This window comes from Alexandromys fortis, unplaced genomic scaffold (assembly GCF_014885135.2).
Source record: "Alexandromys fortis isolate MF-2015 unplaced genomic scaffold, M_Fortis_MF-2015_v1.1 scaffold_38, whole genome shotgun sequence".
NCBI lineage: Eukaryota > Metazoa > Chordata > Mammalia > Rodentia > Cricetidae > Alexandromys > Alexandromys fortis.
In genome coordinates this window covers 84,174-108,777 of record NW_026067916.1, presented here as the reverse complement: position 1 = coordinate 108,777, position 24,604 = coordinate 84,174, and the positions used below count along the sequence as shown (strand labels likewise).

Genomic DNA, 24,604 nt, shown 5'->3' with positions numbered 1-24,604 from the left:
CTGCTTACTGGCTTGGTCTCTGCTCCTTATACAATTTAGCACCTCCTGCCCAGTGCATGACAGTAACCCCAACTCTGGAGGGGAGAGTCAGGCAGATCCCAGGGGACCTAGCTAGCCAGCTAGTTTACCCAAGATAGAAATCTTAGGTTTAGTAAGAGATTCTGTCTCAGAAACCAAAAGGAAGAATCCGGGAAAGGCATCCTGACATCAACCTCTGGCCTCCACAGATGCCCATGGTTAAGTGTGCCCAACACACACAGACGCACACGCGCGCACACAAACATGCACTTACGCACACACACAATCCACTCTCTTTAAAACTTGTCACATTTGTACTGCAATGGCCAACATGCTAATTTACTAGTTCAGAGGATTCATTTGCTAGTTAATTTACTACGAACATACTTATCAACAAAGCCAAACACGGGGGTAATTGTTAGTCTCTCTCTCTTCAGTTAAAAAGATAAAGTTAGTTTTGCTTACTCCATTATCTGGATGGTTTTCTAGATATTTAACTTTTACAGTTTATATTCCAAAATAGTTTTCCAGTGTAAAAATAACTATACTTGTCAAGTCTCCAAATAGGAGAATCTGGCATGACTTCTTGCTCACCTCCCCCTTTTGACTGTGTTTTATTAATAGGTTTTGACTGTGTGTTATTAATAGGTTATCTTAACAGCTATTACACAAATGTGCAACTTGTGACAGATAGCATGTAAGGCCAGTACTGCAGAGGTAAACTGTGCAGTGCCTCTGCTCCCAAATCTGCATTTTCCCTTTCCTTCCAAGGTAAGGAAGTTTCCTTCCTTGCAATGACTGACCAGGCTCTACAGGCTTTAATAACACATCCCTTCTCTAATATCATCTCCTGTTCGTTCTCTCCCTTTGGCCCCTCGGCTTCAGTCACTCTGGGTTTCTACTCATCCTTGAATGTGACTAGGAGGCTGTCACCTCAGGGCCTTTCAGCTGTCTACTGTAGAGAACCCACAGGGCTCATTCTTTTATCTACCGGAGTCACTTACTCTGGAGCACAATTTAAATTGCAAATGTCTTTCCTCTGAATTCCTTTCATTTCAAAATAAAAATATGTATAACATTTTCCTCTTCCCTTTTCTTCCTCCAACTCTTCCAATGTATTTATTTCCCTTGCTCTTTCTCAATTGCATGACCACTATTTCCTCCCCCCCGGCCCCCCCCCCGTGTGTGTGTGTGTGTGTGTGTGTGTGTATTCCTAAGTACAATCTGTTCAATATTTATAATGTTACTTATATGTATATAATTTCAGGACTGATCAATTGACATTAGATAATCAGTTGGGGACCTCTTCCTTGGGAAAGTGTACAATGATATTTCATTTGTATTTTAATAAATAAAGCTTGCCTGAAGATGAGAGAGTAAAACAGCCCCACTTGTCAGCCTTACAGACTGGGCAGAGGTAACACACACCTTTATCCCAGTAGCCACACTAGTTTGCTATAGAAACCAGGTGGTAGTAGTGCATGCCTTTAATTCCAGGACTAGAGAGGACTATAAGATGGGAAGAGACAGCTGTCTGTCAGTCAGTCTCATCCTGAGGATCCCTGGAGGCAGGATTGCCATTTCGTACTAAGGTAGAGGTAGGAGCCAGTGGCTGGCCATTTTGCTTTTCTGACCTTGAGGTTGAACCCCATTATCTGTCTCTGGGTTTTTATTAGACATGCTACAGAACGTGTGTCTCCTGGTCTCAGAATTCCTTAGCTGCTTGTAGCTCTTTGTCAAGGGTTAAGGCCCCATGAGGTCCCCTTGTGGTTTTATGTGTACTGGTGTCTTTCTTGTTCAGTTCTCGTCTAGGCAGCCATGTTGATGGCATGGCATGGGTGTAGGGTCTCTCACACTTCCAGGAGAAGCAACCTCACAGCAACCTTCCAGTTCTTCTGTCCCATGCAGTTTTCCCACCACGTCTTCAGCTGTGGTCCCTAAGCCCGAGTTATGTTGTGGATGTACCAGTTGGGGCTGGGCATCACGCAGTTACTTGTTCTTGGCATTTTAATCAGCTGTGATTTTCTGTAATGGTCTTAATCTGTTGCAAAAAGATGTTTCTTTGATGAAGGGTGAGACTTATACTGTCTCTGGGTATGAGGGTCAATAGAATGCAGTTAGGAATTATACTGGCAGTTCTAGATTCTTCTCCAGGATCCTTGGCTGCAGTAGCCTTGGGTAGCTGGATAGGTTTCTAATATTAGGCACAGTACTCTTTCCTGTTGAGCGGGCCTCGAGTCTAATTAGAAAGCTGCTAGTTACCGCCAAGGTATGTGTGCCAGTTTTGCACCCTTAGGGTTATTATGCTGCCCTGGTCAGTGTTGTAGTTCATGAGCATCATAGCTGAGTAGACTATTGGTTGCTGCCCTCTCTTGGAAACTCGCATGGTGCTGCTGGCATCACGAAAGCTGTTTCTCAGGTCCAATCCAGCTCCAGTCCGCAAGGTCCTACATCCAAAGAACATGATGTCTCCTGCAACAGAGACTTACTTTCAATCTTGAGAGGCAACCAAAGCAGCAGCAATAGTCTATAAAGTTTTGGAAATCTTTTGGACAATCCTGATCAACATCTCAAAAAGAGGCTTCTCATGCCTAGTTTTAATATTTTGTTTTGTTTTTTTAAGATCATCTATGGCTCTCGGGGGAAACATTGTCACCCTAGATATCTCTCACCTTGCACAAAACGTAACCCGAAATGACTCCAAAACCTAAATGTGAAAAATGAAACCACCAGAAGAAAATACAGGCATTATCCTACAGGACATAGGAAGAGGAAAAAACACTCTATTGTAAGTGGGTGGAGCTAGGAATGATTATATTGAGGGAGGTAACCCAAATCCTGAAAGACCATTTCAGGGTCTCTTTTATCTGCAGTTCCTACATCCAAATCTTCCAAAGTGTTTATATATACTGAAGCAACTGCGGAAATTAGGAAAGTAACAAGAGACCATGGCAGGGGCCAGTATAGATGGAATAGTTATTTGGCTCTGTGACCCTGATAAGGGGATGAAGTGTCTTTCCATGGTCCAAGGTTATACACAGAGGAAAGAGTACAGATTGTGATTTAGGGCCTTCTAAGGCCTGGGGTCTCCAACTCTTATGAAGTGCTTCTTGGTGTCGTGATTTACAAACTCCGATTACAGGGTGTTAGTTCAAGATGTTTACATTGCTGGGGTCTCTTTTAACTGCTCTTCTATATCAGGGAGAATGTGGGGAAAAAGGCCAGGTAACTGTTTTAAGGCCATTGTCAGGCTATAGAAATACAATTTTTCTTATTCCTGGGCTTTTTAGGTACAAGTGATTCAAATGAGGATATGAAAAGAGGAGGCTTTAATCAGAGCAAGGGAGATAAAGAACAGTAAGGCTGTCCTCATTTTCTTTTACTGTTTTATCCTCATAACATTTATCTCCATCCCAATATGTTTTTCGCACATATATTTATTCACTTTTTACTCACTGATATTTAGACCCCTGCAGAGAGTAATTCACGTCTTGGTCATGAATGTACTAAACATACTTGACACATGAAAGGTGTTTGATTATTATTCCTAAATCAGTGAAATGAACCTTGATTTTCTTTCCCAGTTTTACCTCTCTTATTACTGTGCACATATTATATCGTGTTTGAAAATAAAATTGAATAAAACACTTTCATCCACTGAAGTGTTGGTGGCCAAGTGAGAAGCACAAGCGCTGACTGAGCAACACTGACAGGGTAGAGGTGTGGCCAGGTTAGCGGAGTTCACGCCTGCCCAGCGTGCACAAGGCTATGGATTCAGTATTCATAAACCAGGTGTGGTAGCCGAGGACTGCGTTCCCAGCACTGACTCAGAGGGTGGAAATCCTGATTTTAAAAAAAGAAAAAAGAAAAAAGAAGTACATGCATCATTTCTTCACATACATGATACGTTTAAGTGGGAATGAGGGCATTATTGGTTTTAGATGGGTACCATAGGTTTTAAAAAAAGAAACCAGGACTCCTTGAGCACAGTGGTCACCTGCGGACATGAGAAAAACACCGCTTCAATCAAAGAGTCCAATCAGCACTAGCAAAGAAGCACAGGGGGTATTGGAGCTGCAGTTGGACAGATAACACCGGGGCACCTGCTTCTTTGTCTCCTATATATGGTAAATCACAGTTTATTGGTTATTTGAAAACCTTAAGATTTTGAGTAAAAGAGAATGGTTTGGGAGATAAAGGAAAATGCTCAACCGCATGGTGGCCTCTGTTCTTCCTTTAAGGTCTCTGGGATGGCATGCTACACAAAGAAGGGGTTGGACAAGAGATGCAATGAAGTTTATGTGTAGATTGGACCACATGTTTTTTTCTGGTTCCCCCCCCCCCCCCGGCATCTCTGAAATAGTCTGTGGTCAGAATTGTCCTTCTAGTATTAAGTAAGGCTTGGTTTTGAATGAAAAGGAACTGAGGTAGCAGGCAAGGAGTCTAATAAGGTAGATTGTTCTGGAAAAACTTTACGTTTACCTACTAGGCCTTTGTTAACTTTCTGTCAACTAGCCATACTATAGAACTTAATTCAGACAGTGTTTATGAGGGCCTATATTATGTGCATAGACTTTTGAGGATTATAAAACTGAACAGGGTACTAAGCTTCTTTCTCTATTGAGCTACAGTGTTAGAGTTACAGTGTGACAGATAAGAAACAAAACTAAAAAGACAAAAAAGGCCTAATACATGCTATGTTAGATTGCAACACTCTGCTTACTTAACAAATACCTCGAATGTCTTTGGTCTGATATTTTGTGATACCTTGTCACTCATGAATTTTGAAATGCCATAAACTAAGAAATGTTGCAATCTGTGAAACGTCAGTATCACACTTTAGTTTTCATTTATTAAGGTTTTTGTTTGGGGCAGATGTCTAGCTTCATAAAGTAAAATTATTTAGAATCGTTTGATCAAAACAAAGAGCAAGGAAAAGATATTAAATTTTGTCACGATCTCAGTATTAAGTTTATAGAAATAAAATTTTCACAGATCATAGAAAAGTAGGAACCTTTCTCTACATTGGTAATTTCCTTTTTGGAGATGCTGGTTTTACCAAGGAAACATTTTTTTATATCTGAGGCAAATTTTTTTTTTTGATTTTTGGCTTTTCGAGACAGGATTTCTTTGTAGCTTTGGAGCCTGTCCTGGAAACTAGCTCTTATAGACCAGTGGCCTTGAACTCACAGAGATCTGCAGGCCTCTGCCTCCCAAGTGCTGGAATTAGAGGCATGTGCCACTACCACGCAGCTGGTAAAATAAAATTTTAAAATTTTAAAGTAATAAGGTTTCTTTAACCCAGTCTAGCCATTTCTAAAAAATAAACTGCAAAAGTGTCAAAATAAAACAGAAAGCATAAATATTAAAATTTTCTGGGCATTGTTTCCATTGAAAGAAGCTGTTCTCTGTTCCAAAGGGCTAAGGTAAAGTTTGCCTGGTGAACCAATAATTAGACTGTCCTCAGACAGTTTATTTTAAACCTACAGATAATGGACCAGAATGTAAATACTCTAGAACATTTTATGACATAGGATTGCCAGGAGTAAACATATAGGATCAGTATATGTTAAAACAGCAAAAAACCTAAGGTGTAAGTCAAACAGATTTTGGACTGATCAGCCTCAAAAGCTTTGTGGTTTTTCTGTGTTTTTAGTATGTCCTGGAGACTCATCCATGTGAGATATGCCCTTAACCACAGTACCTTTATCCCCACAGCAGCAAGTGATTGTCCACTATGCAACTAGATAGGACATGTGATTGTCCACCAAATATAAATGTGATCATATACGTATATTTCCACTGGCTCTGTAAGTCTTGGTGTGTCTTTAGATCGGCGTTCTACTGAACTAGAATACTTTGGATCATGAATCAGCACACAAAGCATTATATCTTGGTTTTTGTTCCACAGAACGTCATTGACTATATGAGACTGCACAAGCCTGACACCTAAGGTAAGGTCCATGACCTCCAGACTGCTACTAAATACACATTGCCTTTAGAACGAGAACAACACCGCTCTGGACTGTCTCATCTTACCAGGCCCCAAGGCCACCTGGAGTATTGAGTCATTTGGTAACTAACTCAGAAACCTGCTCATCAAACTATTTTAATATGCTTGTTAATTGTGACAGGTCAAAGTTTACTTTGGAAGATAACAACTGCTTTTTCAGGATGGTTTGAAATATCCTCATGATATTGAGTAGCTTTTCTTGGCATGTTGATGAAGAAAAACTGAAGTTTGTTTTTTTTTTTTTTTTTTTTTCCAACAACTGCTAGGCTTCCTTAGTCTCCTTATTCCCCAGGGAAAGGTGAGTGCCTATCCGCCTTTTCCGCAGCCTCACAAAGCAGGACAATCAGACGTGATAGGGATTCAAGTCAAAGAAAGAACTCAGTTTATTACTGTGAGAGTCAGCTTACATATGTTAAGTGACATCGTGTGATGTGGGGGTACTTCCAGCCAATGAGAGACAGCCAAGCCCTCCCTCTGGCTGGAGGGGCATCTACCTAGATTTTGCTGTCTCCTCCTCACTCGGTTCCCTCAAACTCTAGCCAGGCTTTTCTCTGTCCTACAGGCCCTGAGATAATTTTGGCCCAACAACAACAAAGCGATACACTATAAGTTCAAACTTCAATATTATCTTAGTTAGGGTTTTATTGCTATGTAAAGATACCACGACCGGGGCTGGAGAGATGGCTCAGAGGTTAAGAGCATTGCCTGCTCTTCCAAAGGTCCTGAGTTCAATTCCCAGCAACCACATGGTGGCTCACAACCATCTGTAATGGGGTCTGGTGCCCTCTTCTGGCCTGCAGGCGTACACACAGAAAAAAATATTGTACACATAATAAATAAATAATTTTAAAAAAAAATTAAAAAAAAGATACCACGACCATGGCAACTCTTATAAAGGAAAACATTTGATTGGAGCTGGCTACAGTTCAGAGGCCTAGTCCTTTATCATCATGGCAGGAAGCATGGTGACACACAGGCAGACGTAGTGCTGGAGAAGGAGCTGAGAGTTCTACATCTGGATCCACAGGCCGCAGGAGGAGACAGAGAACTTGAGTTTCTGAACCTTCAAAGCCCACCCCACAGTAACACACTTCCTTCAGCAAGGCCACACCTACTCCAACAAGACCACACCTCCAATAATGCCACTTCCTAGGAGTCTGTGGGGGCTATTTTCATTCAAACCACCACAAATATAGAAGCATTTAAATTAATCTTTAATGATCTGAGGAAAATGTCAAAAGGAGAAATTCAGAGTCCAGATGGTTCTGCCTTAAGTACCATGTTACAAATAAAAAAATCTCAACTGTGATTATGAACCCAAACGTTAGGAAGTAACTAAAGCTATGGGCTGCAGAATTTACAATTTTTGTGTGATGCTTGCCTCAAATTTCAATCATTTCAGTATCTTAATTCCTTATTTAAAATGAAAAAAATCATAATGGGTGTCAAGATTAAATTAAGAAAATACTCAATTATTATACAGTCAATATTATTAACATTTTACCTTCGTTTCTCTAGCTCAGGAGACACTGCTCTGAGGACAAAGACTTACAGTCTGACTTGGTTGCGTACGCCTTTAGTCTCAGAACTTAGGAAGCAGAGGGAGGAGGGTCTCTGAGTTCAAGGCTAGCATGGTCTACAGAAAGATTTTCAGGCCAATAAGGCTACACAGAGAAACTTTGTCTCCAGAAAACAGCAACAAAACCCTCAAAGGTTAATTTTTCCTCATAGTTAGAATGTTCACTACAATTAACCAATGAACATGTGTTAAATTTTTGTAGTTATGAAGTTCTTACATGTGTGATGAGGAGATCACCTGTAGCATGCTTTATAAAGTTATAAATGGAAAACAATCACTTCATTAGGCATAATTTCTTAGTTTTTTTACAATATATGCAAAAAGATGTAATTCAAAGAGTATAGATGTGCTTTATGCATTAGAAAATAAAAGCTATGATATATTATTTTGCTGCCATTCTCAGAGAGGAATCTTTCTGGGGATGCCAAACGATAGTGACCGTGTTCTCCTACTAAGTCTCTGAAATATTATTCTAAAATGTAGAATGATAACTGAAAAAACAGGATATAGTGGAAGGACACCAGCTAGATGAGGAGACAAATCACAGTGGGTCAGACATTCCTTTTCTTTATTTTTTTGACTTTTATTTGAGACAGGGTTTCTCTGTGTAGCTTTGGAGCATGTCCTGGAACTCCCTCTGTAGACCAGGCTGTCCTCAAACTCACAGAGATCCGCCTGCTTCCGCCTCCTGAGTACTGGGATTAAAGGCGTGCGCCACCACTGCCTGACCAGATATTCCTTAATATGGTAAATACTTAATGAGTCCCTACTATAAGATTCAGGTGCTGAAAAACAAGAAAAAATAAAACAGAGGTGGTCTGCTCTTATAAAACTCATAATTCAATAGGAAAGATGTATTTTGTAATGACCGAAGTGCAATTTATGATAAACATAATAGAAGAGAGACGTACAAGATACTTTGAGAATTGATATCTATCAGTCAGACCAAACCTAATCAAGTACAGGGAACTTTCCCTTAGAGAAGCGAGTTTTAAATAAAGCCTAAAGAATCCCTATTAGCCAGTTGACAAGGTCAGGGGTGCAACTCCCTCCCCCCAAGTGTGTGTGAGTGAGTGAGTGTGTGTGAGTGTGTGTGTATGTGTACAGAGTAAACGTGCTGAGTAACAGGAAAGAAAGGAAAGGTGGTATCAGGAGAGAAGAGAGAAAATAGGAGAATACACAGCAAAACTCCAGTGATTTGGCTAAAGATAGGTGGATGCCTCTTGAAAGAAGAAGGCAAGAAATGGACGGAGGCTGGAGAGCCAAGGAGGAGGCAGATCATATAGGGGTTCGGAACGTAACCCGAGAGCAAGGGGCCATTGCTTAAGGATCATGACACAGTAGTGTGTGTAATGACAAATAACTTCTACTATTGTGTAGAGAAAGGACTAGAAGACTAAAGGGGATTTAGAGAAAGTAGTATTGTGGTGTTTCTGTTTCAGGACTGACTTTCACTGTGTAGTTCAGGCTGGACTGGAAGTCTACATCCTCCTGCCTCTACCTCCTACATGCTGGAATTATATGCATATGTCACCATTTCTGGCTAGGATACTCTTAAAGTAGCCCCAAAGAACAAGGTGGTTTTAATGGTTAGGACAAGATTATGTGCCATTATTTAAAAAGATAATGAATTCTAATTGGATGTACAGCGTAAGGGAGAAGGAAGAGTCAAGGACCCTAATACCAGCTAGATGATGGTGTCATGTGCTTATAGGAGCATCCTAAAGAGAAGCACAGTTGGGGACAGAATCAAGAGTTCTCTTTGGGTGGGTTCAATGTGAGTGCCATTATTCCACCCAAACAGCAATTTCCACTAAATAACTTGTGTGGGAGAGGTGTGCATATCCATACATGTGAGCATGTGTCCAAGTGGCAGTGTGTGTGCACGTGTGGAATTCAGAGGTCAGGGTACACGTATGTGCATGCTTGTAGAATCCAGAGGTCAATGTTGGGTGTTTTGCTAAATTGCTCTCCACCGTATTTCCCGAGACTGAGTCACAGACCCTGAGGCTTGCTGGTTCAGTTGGACTAGCTGGCTGCTAGCCCCGAGAGGCCCTCTTGTTTTCAGTTCCCCAGTCCCGGCGCTAGGTGCCCCTTCTGCACTTAGCTTTCTTACATGAGTGTGGGGACCAAAGTCATGTTCTCATTCTTACACAGCCAATAGCGCTGACTAAGGTACCTCTCCAGCCCCATACATCAGAACTTGTACATTGTATTGTTTGAAACAACAGCAAGGTTGATGGAGAATAAGGAAAAGCTGACTTTAAGGACAACATGCCAGGTTTGGTGAAAACTATCTGATTGTAATATACAATGGTCAAGGAAAATAAAAGGAACAAACTTAACACGACAGAATATCCATTATATATTAAAGCTTCTTCCTACATGAATACACTGTAGTTTGATATACAGTAAGTATGACTGCAAGAGCAATGAAATCATAGCAACACTATGTCAAATAATAAAGGCTTCACTCCTAAATATTTGACAAAATTACAGAACTCTCCTCTTGGAAAGATAACAATCAGAATTTATGCAGGACCCCAGTTTTATAATTTATTTTAGAGTGTACTGTTAGCATCATCATTCATTTTCTATGTTAATATTATTTTGTGTATTTTGGAGATAATTTATCATTAGACTAAAAATGCAACTTATAAAGAGCAAGATTTCTTTCACTCTATTTCAAGTATTGTGCATTATAATAAACTCTTTCCATGACTGTCCAGACTTGGAACCCTAGGTACATGGAGGGAGACACTAGAAAGGTGAATACACTGTCTGCCTTATAGTCTGCCTTCTCCTACTGACTGCCTCTCTAGCAGACCCTGGGGAGTGACAAGGAAAATGGGCTGGCTTAGCTGGTCAATGGCAAAAATAAAATGAAGGTGAGAGAAACTCGACGGGAAGAGGAAATGGGGGCAGAAGGGCACTACCCTGTCCCCACAGCATGCACCCCACGCTTGCCTGATTGAAAGCTGACCACTAGACCTCCAAGCTCCACGTCAGAGAACCCATGTTGCTAACACGGCCACCTTCCTACCTGACTGTGTGGCCCTGGTTCTTTAGCATTTTAGGGGCTCAGTGAAATGAAGGACTGCATGCGACGGCCTCTATGATCTTCCCAAGTCCAGGCATCTACCAGCACTGGTTTGTGAGAAACACCCTATCATAGAAACCACGCTAAACAAGGTTAAAAGTCTTCACCTTTGAAGACTCCTAAAATGTTTACTGCACCATTCAAACTATCCGCCGCCCTTTCCTAGCTCGGCGAGGTCTTCCCTGTCCTTACTATTTACCTTTGACATCTTACCTACCTACTGCGGCCAGTCTCCTTCCCCCTCCTCCTTGTCCCCAGAGCACTTTCCACCTTTGAACACACTGATCACTTATTAAGCTTCGGTCTGATGGCCCAGATGCAAAAACAAAGAGAGCCGAGCTGAGGTTTGCGTTTGCTTTCATTCACTGCCGTGCAGTCTAGGACAGCGCAGAAAACCTAGGAGGTGCTTACTCAGCGGTTAGCGCTGTGGAGTGAATGACTGCGCGCCTCATACGAACCTTTTCAGAACAGTGCTTACTAACACAATTCAATCATAAAATGAGATGTAACCAATAATGAATATATATCCTAAAACAATGCTTGTTGCTTATGGAAGCATATTTTAAATAAATATATCATCTTAAATAATAAAAACCTGGAAAAATATAAACGAACAAACACTGGCTCACTGAACTGATTTGACCTTACTCTCAAAAGAAAGTTCATTTGAGATTAGGCAGGTTCAAAGTCTATGAATCATAAAGCAATTGAAAAACTAAACAGGAAATGATGCTTTTATGATGGCTGCCAGGAGTTAAAATATAACTTTTAAAGATAATGTTATATTTACATCAGGAATTTCTTAGTGATGATGTCTAAGGGCAAAAGGTTTGACTATAAAAGGAGATAAGAATGAACTGGGTATTCACTACGATTGCTACAACTGAATGGTAATTGAAATCTAAAAAATCCCTTGAACAGTCATCTTGAGAACAAACTTGGTAAGGGGTAAGAAAACTCTGTATATTATTTTATTTGTCATGATTTTTGAAAGATGATCCTGCTATGTATCCCAGCTGGCTTTGAGAAATTTTTTTTTTTCAAGACAGGGTTTTACTGTGAAGCCTTGGCTGCCCTGGAACTATCTCTGTAGACCAGACTGGCCTCAAACTCACAGAGATCCACCTGCTTTTGCCTCCCAAGTGCTGGGATTAAAGTTGTGTGCCAACACCTTGCCCAGCTGGATTTGAACTCCTGATCTTGAGTTTACCTCCTAAGTGTTATAAATGTTCACAACCATGTCCAACTCACATCTCATTTTGAATTGAAACTGTTAAATGAACTACTCGCTAGTACATTCACAATGGTAACAACACAACCACCTGCAAATTCTTCAAATACTAAAGAACTGCTTTTCATTCCGTACATTAGTTTACAAAAGAGAAATCTGAATCTCAGGAAAGGTAAGTTTTCCAGAGTTTGAGCACCATAACTTAGCTACTCTGTTGTTGCCAGTTGCTTCAACTACTTTGGAAACTAAAGGATAAGGGTCAATGGAACCAAGAAGTTTGAGCCATCCAAAGACCTAGGACTCTTGAATCCAGTTTGATGCTAACATCCATATTGCCTACTAGCATGTTAGAATGTCTTTTGCCTGCATCCTTTTAGAAAGTTTTACTAAAAGTCAAGTTTTACTATTGGCATCACTCAACTCTGTAGACTCTGAAAACACACACACACACACATAGAATCTTATTCCTTGACAGACATCACTGGCATCAACAAGCAGAGTTCCCTTGAATATTTACTTTGAAATGGATAGTAGTCCCTTAGATGAGTAAGTTCAGTTTGGTTTGCAAAAGCAAAAACCAAACTCTTGGCCCATGTGCTAACATTATCCTAATGGTTTTTCAACCCTAAATTTCTCACCTCACCAGAGCCTGAGGGCATTTGTACTGGTCTGTGTCATCAACACCTAACAAAATGCCCACTATACAGTAATCAATGATTTTAAGTGAAGGATCAATAAGGAAACGGCTCCCTGCTAAAGTTCTTCTGTTTGCTTGGACGTATTTTACAATGTAAAGTAATGCCATTAGTGGAGATTGATCTCCACATTCACTTAGCTGCTCATGCTGGGCTTTCAGTCAGTATAAAAGGGGTACAATGCCAACTTCTAGGAACTTAAACTCCAAGGTATGGCAATTAATTCCTTAAGGCACTTCCCTGATTTAATCTTCGCCAAGGAGATATATCCAGTGTTTATTCTGGGAAGTTACAATCAGGTCGTTGGTCTTCTCCTTAAATCTTTGAAGAAATTATCAGTTAGGGGAAAAATTGCATCCAAGTTATATAAGCAGTTGATGGGCAAAAGCAGTGGGCATCAGCCACCTTAGTCATCCTGTTTCACGTGCTATACAGTTCTCTTTATCTCTCTCCCTTTCCCTTCCTTTTATTAGAAATATGGTGAGAAAAATATGCATGAAAATTTTTAGGAAAAAGGGTCCTAGGAATTCTGTGTCACTTGCCTGTTCATTTTGGCCTTCCCCAGATAGGACTGGTTCTTAATAATGAGCAAACTGCATTGAGAAACAACGGGTAGGATTCTGGCCCCCTGCCTTCTCTGTGTGCTTTATATATAAAAAAAAAATCATCTTTACCATTTCCACTATGAAAAAATACACTTTTAATGCAGGAAAATTTCAAAATACAAGAAGTTTCAGTTTTAAAATCTTCATCTAATTTCCACCACTAGAAAGGAAGAGCCTTTGACGCCTTAGTGTGTTTCTAGTTTCGCAGAGACTGGCTCACTTCACATAGTTCCTGTTACTACGCTGTCACAGTTTCTCCTTGCCCTTTTCCTGGCAGCATTAGTATGGGTATTTTCCGGTGTTACTACAAACTCTGTAAGTGATGTTTACATTCCTACTCTCTTTTAAGACACTGTGTCACATGAAGGCAAGGTGGCTCAACACATCGGGGCACTTGTCATGCCAGCCTGGCAACACAAATTCAATCCCTGGAGCCTCTAGAAAGTTTGAAAGAGAACACCAACAATATAAGTGCCCTCTGGCTGTCGTGCATGCACGCTCTCTTCCACAGACACCATCTACTAATGCCCGTATGTAACAAAAGAACGAAGTTTAAAAGAGAGAGTGTAGCCGGGCGGTGGTGGCGCACGCCTTTAACCCAGCACTCGGAAGGCAGAGGCAGGCGGATCTCTGGGAGTTCGAGGCCAGCCTGGTCTACAGAGCTAGTTCCAGGACAGGCTCCAAAGCCACAGAGAAACCCTGTCTCGGNAAAAAAAAAAAAAAAAACAAAAAAAAAACAAAAAAAAAAAACAACCTAAAAGAGAGAGTGTTGTTTTCTCAGCCTTGCACACGTGGTTAAATATTTATGCCACTTCTCATTTTTAACAGAAGGAAATAAGGCAGAAATAGACACATCTGTACTTTATCCTTAATCTTTTACTTCTAATCACTTAAGATAAATTTCCTCAAATTGAATTAATGGATCAAACATATTTAAGATATATATGGCTACAATGTTTCTCTATTCATCTTAATGCCATCTTATTTTACTTTTATGAACATTCTATAGCCACAGTTTTTCAAAATACATTTGTGTTTTAATTTGTGCTTCTTTGTTGCTATCATGAATATTTCCGTATTCAACTTTTCAATTTTTAATGTACTATTTCCTTTTATATACGCATTGCCTATTTTTATTTTTTCCCAGTTATATTTGAGTCTTTGTATTATTCCTATCCATTTATATGAGTTTCTTTACATATTAAAACATAGGTCTTCTGTAATGTTTCAAATGAATAGGTATTCAGCTTATTATTGCATTTAAAATCAAAAGACTTCTGTGTTTCTGGATATAAAACAATTGTTTATAATTATTTCTACATCATATTTACTTTTAGGATCCTTCACTACCCCTTCCAGTCATTACAACTTTACGTCTGAACTTTTAAATTTCCCTTTCACCTTGGTGTCTGGCCATTGGCCGTCATCGTCAGGAAGTGCAGGTAATAGCATGCCTTATACTGAATGTTTTCTAAAACTTGCCCCATTCGCTTCTTCAAGCTATAGATCCTTATATTGCCTCTGGTTTAGCAATGCTGAAATCTGGGTAACTTGTCCAGAGCTATCCAGCAACAAGTGATGAAACTGGAATTAGACCTTCCTTAGCCCACTTCATTCTCAGTCCCATCCAAACTTACTCCTTTGTTCTACCAGTCTCTTAAAAGTCTTATAGTAGGTACAGAAGACAGTGCCTTCCTCAGGGGGATGATTTCCTAGTGGAGTTTGAAAGATAACACTAGAGGATCTTCGAGGAGATGTTTGGTGACAGAAATTTGACAAAGCTAAAGCTAATGCAGGCAGCTAACCTACTAGGCCAGCTTCAGTAAGCGGTTGCTAATGCTGCGCCCTCAGCACATGGTATTTTAATAAGATATGCAATCTTTATGTGAGCCACAAATAACAAAAACCCCATCCTCAGATAAAATTCTGGTATTTACCAAATTTAAAACAAAGCTAACTAGGAGTGGATGAAGGGTGGAAATCATCTCTGCCTAGAATATTTTATAAATCTCTCAACTTTAAATTAAGTGACTTTACAATTATCACCGTCTTACTTGAGCTGTGACTGCTGCTTTATAGGCCCAACGAGAGCAAGACCTCTTTGGAAATTACCAAATTGAAAAGTTTAGATTTTTCTTTTAACTAAAAAAAAAAAAAAATGGAAATTTATTTGTTTGTTTGTGAGCATGCATAGAGAGGTCAGAGAACAGCCTGCAGGAGTTGTTCTTTTCTACCCCGTGTGTTCTGGGAATCCCACTCACGTTGTCAGCCGGGTGGGAAGTGCCTTTGCCCAATGGGAAATCTTGCCCAGCAAAGAGTTTGGATTTTTCTGTAAAGCAAAGGACATGGTCAACAAGACAAAACGACAGCCCACAGAGTAGGAAAAGATCTTCACTAACCCCACAGCAGACAGAGATCTAATCTCCAAAATATACAAAGAACTCAAGAAATTAGACACCAAAAGAGCACATAATCCAATAAAAAAAATGGAGTATAGACCTAACCAGAAAACTCTCAACAGATGAATCTAAAATGGCTGAAAGACACTTAAGGAAATGCTCAACATCCTTAGTCATCAGAGAAATGTGAATCAAAACAACTCTGAGATTCCTTATTACACCTGTAAGAATGGCCAAAATCAAAAACACTGATGACAACTTATGTTGGAGAGGTTGTGGGGTAAAAGGAACACTTCATTCATTGTTGGTGGAATTCAAGCTGGTACAACTACTTTGGATGTCAGTGTGGCGATTTCTCAGAAAATTAGGAAACATCCTTCCTCAAGACCCAGTAATACCACTTTTGGGTATATATCCAAAGGATGCTCAATCGTGCCACAAGGACATGTGCTCAACTATGTTCATAGCAGCTTTGTTTGTCATAGCCAGAACCTGGAAACAACCTAGATGCCCCTCGACCGAAGAATGGATAAGAAAAAAATGTGGTACATTTATGTAATAGAGTACTACACAGCAGAAAAAAAAAAATGACAGCTTGGATTTTGCAGGAAAATGGATAGAGCTAGAAAACATTATTTTGAGTGAGGTAACCCAGACACAGCAAGACAATTATCACGTGTACTCACTCATAGGTGGATTTTAAACATAAAGCAAAGAAAGCCAGCCTACAAACCACAATCCCAGAGGACTTAGACAACAATGCAGACACTAGGAGAGACTTACAAAGATATAATCTACTTGGAAAGTAGAAAGTAGAAAAAGACAAGATCTTCTGAGTAAATTGGGAGCACCGGGACCTTGGGAGAGGATTGAAGGGGAGGGGAGAAGCAGGGAGGGGAGCAGAGAAAAATGTAGAGCTCAATAAATATCAATAAAAACAAGAGTTTGGATGTTTCTAATGCAGGATTTTAAAAAGCAATCCGGTGGTGATGTGAGTTAGGGTACAGTCGTTCAATGTCCTTGTCACTTAGATAGTCGTATATCTTTCACACATAAAAGTCAGTTACACATAAATGGGTGGACACTGTAATATGGTGGATCCTTTATTGTTAGCACAAGTGAATCATCTGCTGTGCACTGGGATCCTATGATAGTCTTTTCCTCTCAAGTCAAGTGAGTTCATCAAGGTGAACTTTGCTCCTCTTTCAGAATATATTAAATTTGAACTCAAAGTAGAAATAGAAGAGCTAGGAGAAGAGGAAATTCATTCTTATAGGAATCAAGGAAAGAGACACAATTTACAAGAGGGTCATGAGAAGAACTTGAATAGTTAGAAATCTTAGGAGAACACATGTTAGTTTTACATCGCTGTCATGGACTATCTCAGAGAAACATTCAAAGCAGAAAGGGTTTATTTTGATTCATGATTTTCAAGATGTCAGTCCACAGGCCAGGCTGAAGAGCATCATGGCTGCGATTATGTGGTATAGCACAGCTGTTCACATCATGGCCCTCAGCAAACAAAGGGAGGCAATGAAGGGAGACTAGGAAAAACATAATTATGAGGATAGACCACCTTCCTGGAACTAAGTTCCACCTTCTAAATTTCAGTGAAACCCCAATAGCCCAGCAGAGTAGTAATTCACCACTGGATCAATCCACTCATTAGGTCAGAGCTCCATGGCCCAACCACTCCCCAAAGCCCAGCCCCTAAATCCTACTGCATTGGGTCCAAGTCTTCAACACAGGGAGATTCACATGTAGGAAAAGCAAGTCCCCTGAGAGGTACAGTGCACTGGCTGAAGTAAGAGTGAACATAGATGTGTTGGGGGAGATGGTCTAAGGAGGCGAGGCAGAAGAGTAGAGAGACGTCTGTGCTATCGTCCTGAAAACCTAATCAATTCTTAGATGGGATGTAAGAGGCTGTTATAGCATTTCCAAAGCCTAGTCATAAGGTGAAAAGTTTCATGAGATTCAAACTGGTAGGGCAAAAATGTCCTACAGTCATGTTCTAGAGTGTAGGGTGGCTAAGGGTGAAGGTGTGGGGTGGTACGTGCCTGTACGCCAGCATTCCAGTGACTCAAACTGGGATACTGAAAGTTCAAAGTCAATTTGGAAATCGATATTGAGACAAAAAATAAGGAGGGAAAGAAAAAAGGAGGATAGTTGTCACAGCACTTTCCTGGGTCTGATGCTTTTTGACAAATGTTGTAGACCTGCTTCTACCCGGGAACTGAGAACAGCGGGAATAACAACAACTCCATCAGTTCGTGTGAGGATTAAATGAGTTTATCCTGTTGATGTGCTTGGTGTAGTTTCTCCTACGTGACCAGTGCTAAAGAAATGTGAGTTCCCGTGGTCCCTTCAAGAGTGTACAGGACAAACATAGGAGAGGTGCAGCCTCTAGTGAGACAGCAAAAGCACCAGCAAGACTGGGAATGCTTAGGATGAATGTGAGGATTTACATATGTTTGCCCCAGGTAGACTACAGGTGCTGTGCATGAGAACAGCCAATTAGAAAAGAGAAAAACAACCCTCCCCCGCCTAAAACAAACAAACCCAAAGGAAGCCGAACAAAACAACCAGTGAACTGTTAGAAGGTCTATAACAATATTAGTTTTTTTTTTTTAAATCAGTTACGTGTACCCTCCCAAAAGAGTCAAAGCAAGGATGTTTTTGGGTAAAAAGTGAAAAAAAAAATGGCTTTGAAATTTATTAAAGGAAGAAGTAACACTTTCACACCCCGCGGCAACAACGGCAGGGGGTTTTCTTTTTCTCAATGGTTGCAGCAAGTCCAGAGGCAAGGGTACAAGTTAGATAATGAAAGTTAGAGCTTACAAAACAACCACTTTCCTTATGTTTTACAAAAGAATGAAACAGAGGATTTAAAACTGCTTTGTGAATTTGAATTAGGAAGATTGCTTTTACTTCTGGCCAGTTTGAAAAAAATCTCAGAACGAATATAAAAGGTGAATACACAGAGAAATAGCGACCAAAGTAATGTGTTAAAATTATGTTTAGTAATCCACTTGAACTGTAAGAATTTCAAATGCTCTGGAGGAACATGAACATTGATTTGATAGCTAAAAGCTCAAAATTTCACATAATTTCAAATACCATTGCTACACCGAAATGATCCATTTATGTACTGGAAATCTTCCTCTTTGTTTCTGGTTGTTTTTTTTTTTTTTTTTTTTTTTGATAAAAGATAAACAGATATACCTGAAAAACTATGAAATATACTAAAGAACACCTTCCGCACAGGGATTCTCTTCAAGGAAGGGAAATTTTAGTGACTGGGCAGGGTCTGCATTGTTTAATTGACTATCGGATGTTATGCATAGAAGGTGTCCTTTAAGTTTCCACTTGCAGAGAGCCAAGATCTGTCCACAAATAACTCCATATATGGAAGTGTGTGTCTCTGATGATTCCTGAGATATGAGTTTGTCAACTCGACCTTTGTGAGGGGAGCCCAGGCTGCGCATTTCGTCTAGAAATCCAACCTGTTTCGCAATTTCTCCTGCAATATCCTTGAGTCAAGCTGGGCCAGGAGCTGGTTAACCTCCTGGTCATGCTCGCTGACTGGGCGGGACTGTGTCTGGGCGTAGCTTGAGCACGCCAAATGTACTCTCCTGTCCTCAGAAAGCCCGAGCACACTCAAGCAGCGGTTTCCAGGAGCCGCTGTCCCCATCTTCCCAGGTTCCACTACACTCAGGGTCGCATCTTCCAAATCCCACGTCTTGGCGGACTTTGCGAAGGAAAGCGGAGGTAGAGACTCGAGAGGTAGGCAGTTCCCAGAAAGGGTTCCTTGCTCTGGATGCCTAAGCCTGGTCCGGGGGGGGGGCATGGGTCTAGAAAGTCCGTTGGGAACAAGTGGCCACTTCTCCAAGTCGCTCCGGAAGCACCCCCTCTCTCCCCCCCCCGGCGGTGTTTCGGCGCCAGCCCGGGGCGGTGGATCCTGCTACCTAGCTCCTAGCCGCCGGCGGGTGGAGGAGTGCACTGGGGTCGAGGGGACCCGGCAGGAGGGGCGGCGGGATTCAGAGTCCATAACACGGTCCACGTGAGTGACTCTGGAGTTCCCCGGGCTGAGTTACTCCAGACCTAGACCAGGAGCATCAGGGCGGGGCTCCTGCTCACCGCTGGGCTCCGCGGGGCAGTGAGGTCAGCCTAGGCTCTGTGCCCCAGCGGGCATGTATTTAGCTGCTGAACTGTGGTTTCTCCCCAGGTTGTGATGGAGCTTGAAGAGGACCTGAACGGAAGAGCAGACAAGAACTCGAAGATGGGCAAAAAGAGGTAGCCGGATTGTTTCACTTTAATACTGAACAGGTCTTGTACATTTGAGCAATTAGTTTGTAGCCTCCGGGACTGCCCTAAATGATTAGTGGTTGTTATTTCAACCTTCAGAAACATAAACCAGTCACTGGAAGGAACTCCTCTGCTTGGAGCAGCCCTTCAGGTGTGTGTGACGAAGGAGGCTCCTGTTCAGCTTCCAGGCCGGCCACGGCTCACACCCTTTTAGTTTTATAACCTCAGCTTTATGAGCACTGTTGATCGCTCGTGCACCTGTGCCATATGCTGCTTGGGTCTCTGCCGTGGTCCATTATTTTGCTTCTGATAAAGAAACTCTGTAGAAATCACCTGTTTGTGGCAAAAGAAAGAGAGGCAAACGTTACATTTTGTTTAGCTGCCAATAGCTGTTTTTATATAAAGTGGTTGTATTACCACAGAAAGAAAGAAGCTATGTCTTGCATTCAGAATTCTCCGAAGGCTGATTAACTGATTAGAACTTCAAGGATGGGGAGAGGTAGGAATGTTGCTGGTCTAGAACCTGCTCACAAATTATCCTAGGCAGTCTTCAGCCCCTATAGTACCCTTGTTGTCAGCCTGCCTAGCATTCCCATAACTGTCTTAGCCAAGCAGATCCCAAGCATCCCTTAACACACACCTTAGAATGTCATCAGATACCCTCTGGGACCGAGAACTGGCTGCCCGTTGAACCCACCAAACACACTGAAGTGTGCTGGTTTACGACTCTTCCTTTGCAGTCCATCAGAAGGGAGATCAGAAACAAGCTCTCCTAGTGACATATCTGGTTTGTGAATACCATTACTCAGCACTCACCTCCATCTGGGCTCAGTCTGAAGCACATACAACCACAGTACAGCTGTCCCTTAAGAAAAACCAGTGTCACAACAAAAGGGGGATTCTATTTAAGAGATACTAAAGAACCATGACCAGCAAATGTGTTGTGTGAGCGCTAAGTCGGAGTTCAGTGAAGACAGAGAGCATACTCGGGAACTTTGTGGGTTGGATTCGAAGTCATCTCAGCATTGAGGTTATGTTTCTTAGGTATGATAATGATGGTGGAATGTCTGAATATTCCACTAATATTTCTAATATTTTAGCTTAATAGTTTTGCAGAATCTTAACAATTTATAACACATACATTTTGTATGGATAAATAGTCGAATATTAGCAATTTATGAATCTAGGTCAATTATATACTAACCTTGACAGTTTTGTTGACAGAAAATGGAGAACTAATAATAGTACTACCTGGATTATATGCATTTACATACATTCTTCACAAATAGTTATTTGTTGTTTTTTATTTGTTTCACAGTATTGTTCAAAACCAAGGCCCTGCGCACTCTATACAAGTGCTCTAAAATAATGGTTGATCCCTTTGTAAAGACTGTGCTGATGGGGGTGGAAAATAGTCTAGGGCTGAGAACTGCTGAAAAAGTACATCTTCAGCCGGGCGGTGGTAGCAGCACTCGGGAGGCAGAGGCAGGCAGATCTCTGTGAGTTCGAGACCAGCCTGGTCTACAAGAGCTAGTTCCAGGACAGGCTCCAAAACCACAGAGAAACCCTGTCTTGAAAAACCAAAAAAGAAAAAAAAAAGTACATCTTCAAACCATACAATATCCTAAAAGTCTGAGAAGTATCTTACAGTGTGGAGCTCAGCCCTGTAACTTGTTTAAATCTTGGGTTTAAGGATTTCATTCTTCTGCAGTCTTCTCGTCCCTGAGAGAAAAAGTTTGCCTTCCTCAGAATTGTTTACACATTGTGTGGGGGATGCTTACTCAGTGCCTGGGATATTAGTATAACATCCCCAAACAGCATCGATTTCAGAGAACGGGAGCATAAAAGGCATAGAACTAAAACTGGGCTGTTTATGGTTATTGTTCTCGTCTCTTTCTGGGTTCCGGGATACTGAATATGCCTGTAGAGAGAATGGGGTGAAATCAAACATGGAGATATTTATGTGTAGTCCGTCCATTGTCCATCTAACTCAGACCAGATGCAAATGACCTCTGACCTTTTCCTTTAGAATTTTTTTTTTTTTTTTTTTTTTTTTTTTAGCACTGGGATGATGGTTCCGTCTGTAAAATGATTGCCATACAAGTGTAAGGACTCGAGTTCTAGCTACAAAATGCCACATTAAAAAAAGCTAGGTGTGTCATCTGTGCCTGGGATCCCAAGGTTGAGGACCAACAGTCTAAGCAAATTAGACTGTTGATTATTGCTGATTGGTCTAAGATCCAAATTCAGTGAGTGTCTGAAAAATAAAGTGGAGAGTGATTGCAAAAGTTACTGAGTTTTTCTTTTGAACACCATTTTGTCAAACGAAGAGAGAAGACAAACTTACTTTTTGAACTTTAAAATGCATGTAAAAGTAAGGCTTTCCGTTCTAACACAGAAATAATGAAACTGTATGGTGAGTTTACTTTTCATCGTAGGTGGCAGTTACGTGTACTGAAAATGAGGTAGGGAGTCATCTGAATCTGGGTTGAACCTTTATGTCTGAGGACAGCTTTCTGCCTGTTTACAGAGCATCGTCTCTAGACTCCATTTCTTCCCATAATGGTTCACTTAGTGCTGCATATTACCCGTTCTCAATCAGATTTCCTCTGAGGCTGATTTAATTATTCTGTTTCTTAGGCTAGTGTGCTCAGCATCGGATCATCACTTTGCTCTATTAGGAAAGAATAATATTCAATCGATAGATAGGATGCCTAGTGATACAATTACTCAGGTGACAATCAAGGCAATCAATACTAAAAGCATGAAGAATTTTGTAATTGGAATAAAAAAGTAAAGCATTACTGTTAGTGTGTGTTTTTTTCATTGAAAAAGTGTGTGTGTGTGTGTGTATACACATCGTGGAAAATTAATAAATATCTAAGGTACAAGGATCCCAGTTTTTACCAGTAGCCATGCTGGCTTCTAAGATATATGCAGACATATTTACATTTAAATCTCATGTCATACTATTAAGTTTTTATTGACTAATATAGACATGAATTTTGTCTTGTCGTTTAGCAAAATCTCTGTAAATTGATTTACTAATTTAAAGTTTGACATAATTTTTAAAGTTTTATGTAATTATTCTTCTGTATTTTCAGTAAAAAGGAGAAGAAAGAAAAGAAACCGGTGGTCAGTGTGTTTACAATGGTGAGTTTTGAATTTCTTACTACAATACTTTCAAATTTATCTCCTCCTTCTGTCCCCTAGAAAAGAAATAAACCATCAGTTTAGGATTTCCTTGGAGACGGTAGTAATGGGGAGGTAAAGCTAGACTGGAGTTCTCCTGTTTTCAAAGGAAGGCTGTTTATAATTTGGCATCTGGATTGTGACTTCGTAGGCTCCCCTTGTTGCTTAGCAGACACACCTTCTTGCCTCAGCTTCGGTATTATCCTTATGAGTTACGCCTCTGTGATCTATGGCCTCCATAGACATCTTTCCTTGTCATGATCTTTGCCATCTGAAAATGGGAGATGGCTACATTGCGTGACATTTTTAATGCTCCTTACACCCTGGCAGGGTCAAAGTCCCAAATAGTTACAATAATAAAAAGTAGCAATGGCTTATTTATTATGATGATTTGGCATATGCCATTATTCCTCTGTGCTGAATGGCTGAAAAATGTAAAACTTGAAAGAATTACACAACTATTTAGTTTTTCTGGTTGCAAGCTAGTTGTTTGGAAGCCTTTTTAAAGCTCATATGGCAGGAATTTTATTTTATCTCTATTTCCTGGAGCACTTCCTTTTTTCTAAGGTTCCATGCAAACGTACCTGAACTGTTCCAGGCCTTGGAGCCTGGGAGAGTGCTCAACCATTTGATCTTGCAGCACTCTTATAATTCACCCATCCATAGGAGATGAAAAAGTGCCGTGGAAAGTGTGTCTTTGTACACTCAATCTAAAAATAGCTTTAGGTAGGAAAACAGTTTTCTGACTTGAACTGAAGACTGGTTATCTTAGACCATCTACGTCTTTTTCTGCTTACATTTGCTCTCACAAGGCTCCCTTGGTTTCACATCTCCACGCCTCTTTTTGCCCTTGTCATTATTGTTGCTGGTGGTTTTGACACAAGGGCTCAAGTATCTTGGCCTCTAACTCCCTGTGTAGTTGAGGATAACCTTGAATCCGTGATCCTCCTATGTGCTGAGGATACAAAGCATACCACGCAGGTCATCACAGAAATAATTCTTGACTCACCAAATGACAGCTTTTTGTTTTAGATTTTATTCTTTTAAAAGATTTCATTCTTATATACTTGCACAGGGAGAAACATTTATGCTAAACTTTTATGTTGGATTCATTTTTCAAATTTAATTTGTAAATTTAGTTTGATATGAACATAGTTCTGTCTCATTGTTTGGGTTTTTGTTGTTGTCCTGTTTGGGTGCCAGGAATCCACTCAGGGCTTTTGTGCATGCTAAGCGTACACTACCAGAAAGCTGCATCTTTAGCACTGTAGTTTATTTATTCTAGTTTATAGGTTATAATTCCTTAAAGACTTGAAATTTTTATATTTCAGAAAATGTACCCTGACTGCTATACAGAGTTAGTGCTATCAATATTGAATTCAAGCCACAATGAGAGAGAGAAAGAGAGGGGGGTACCTACAGAGACACATGCACACAAATAAAGAGTTTGCATGTGATGTCATGATA

General features: G+C 40.6%; 1 protein-coding gene across 6 annotated transcripts in view; it reads left to right on the top strand.

The window, feature by feature from the left end:
- Abcb1 (ATP binding cassette subfamily B member 1) overlaps nucleotides 1–24,604 on the top strand; it is a 142,995-nt gene that overhangs the window by 54,315 nt on the left and 64,076 nt on the right. For 2 of the 6 annotated variants that reach the window (XR_007591265.1, XM_050139857.1), the window contains exons 1-3: nucleotides 17,855–19,423; nucleotides 19,866–19,933; nucleotides 23,050–23,098. Coding sequence is in view for 5 of the 6 variants with exons in the window: in XM_050139857.1 (XP_049995814.1) it covers nucleotides 19,872–19,933; nucleotides 23,050–23,098 (111 nt within the window). In the remaining variant the exon portion in view is untranslated. Of the gene's footprint in view, nucleotides 1–5,929; nucleotides 5,973–14,578; nucleotides 14,684–17,854; nucleotides 19,424–19,865; nucleotides 19,934–23,049; nucleotides 23,099–24,604 lie in introns of those variants that run through there. The other 4 variants (XM_050139858.1, XM_050139859.1, XM_050139860.1 and 1 more) reach the window with 4 other exon arrangements.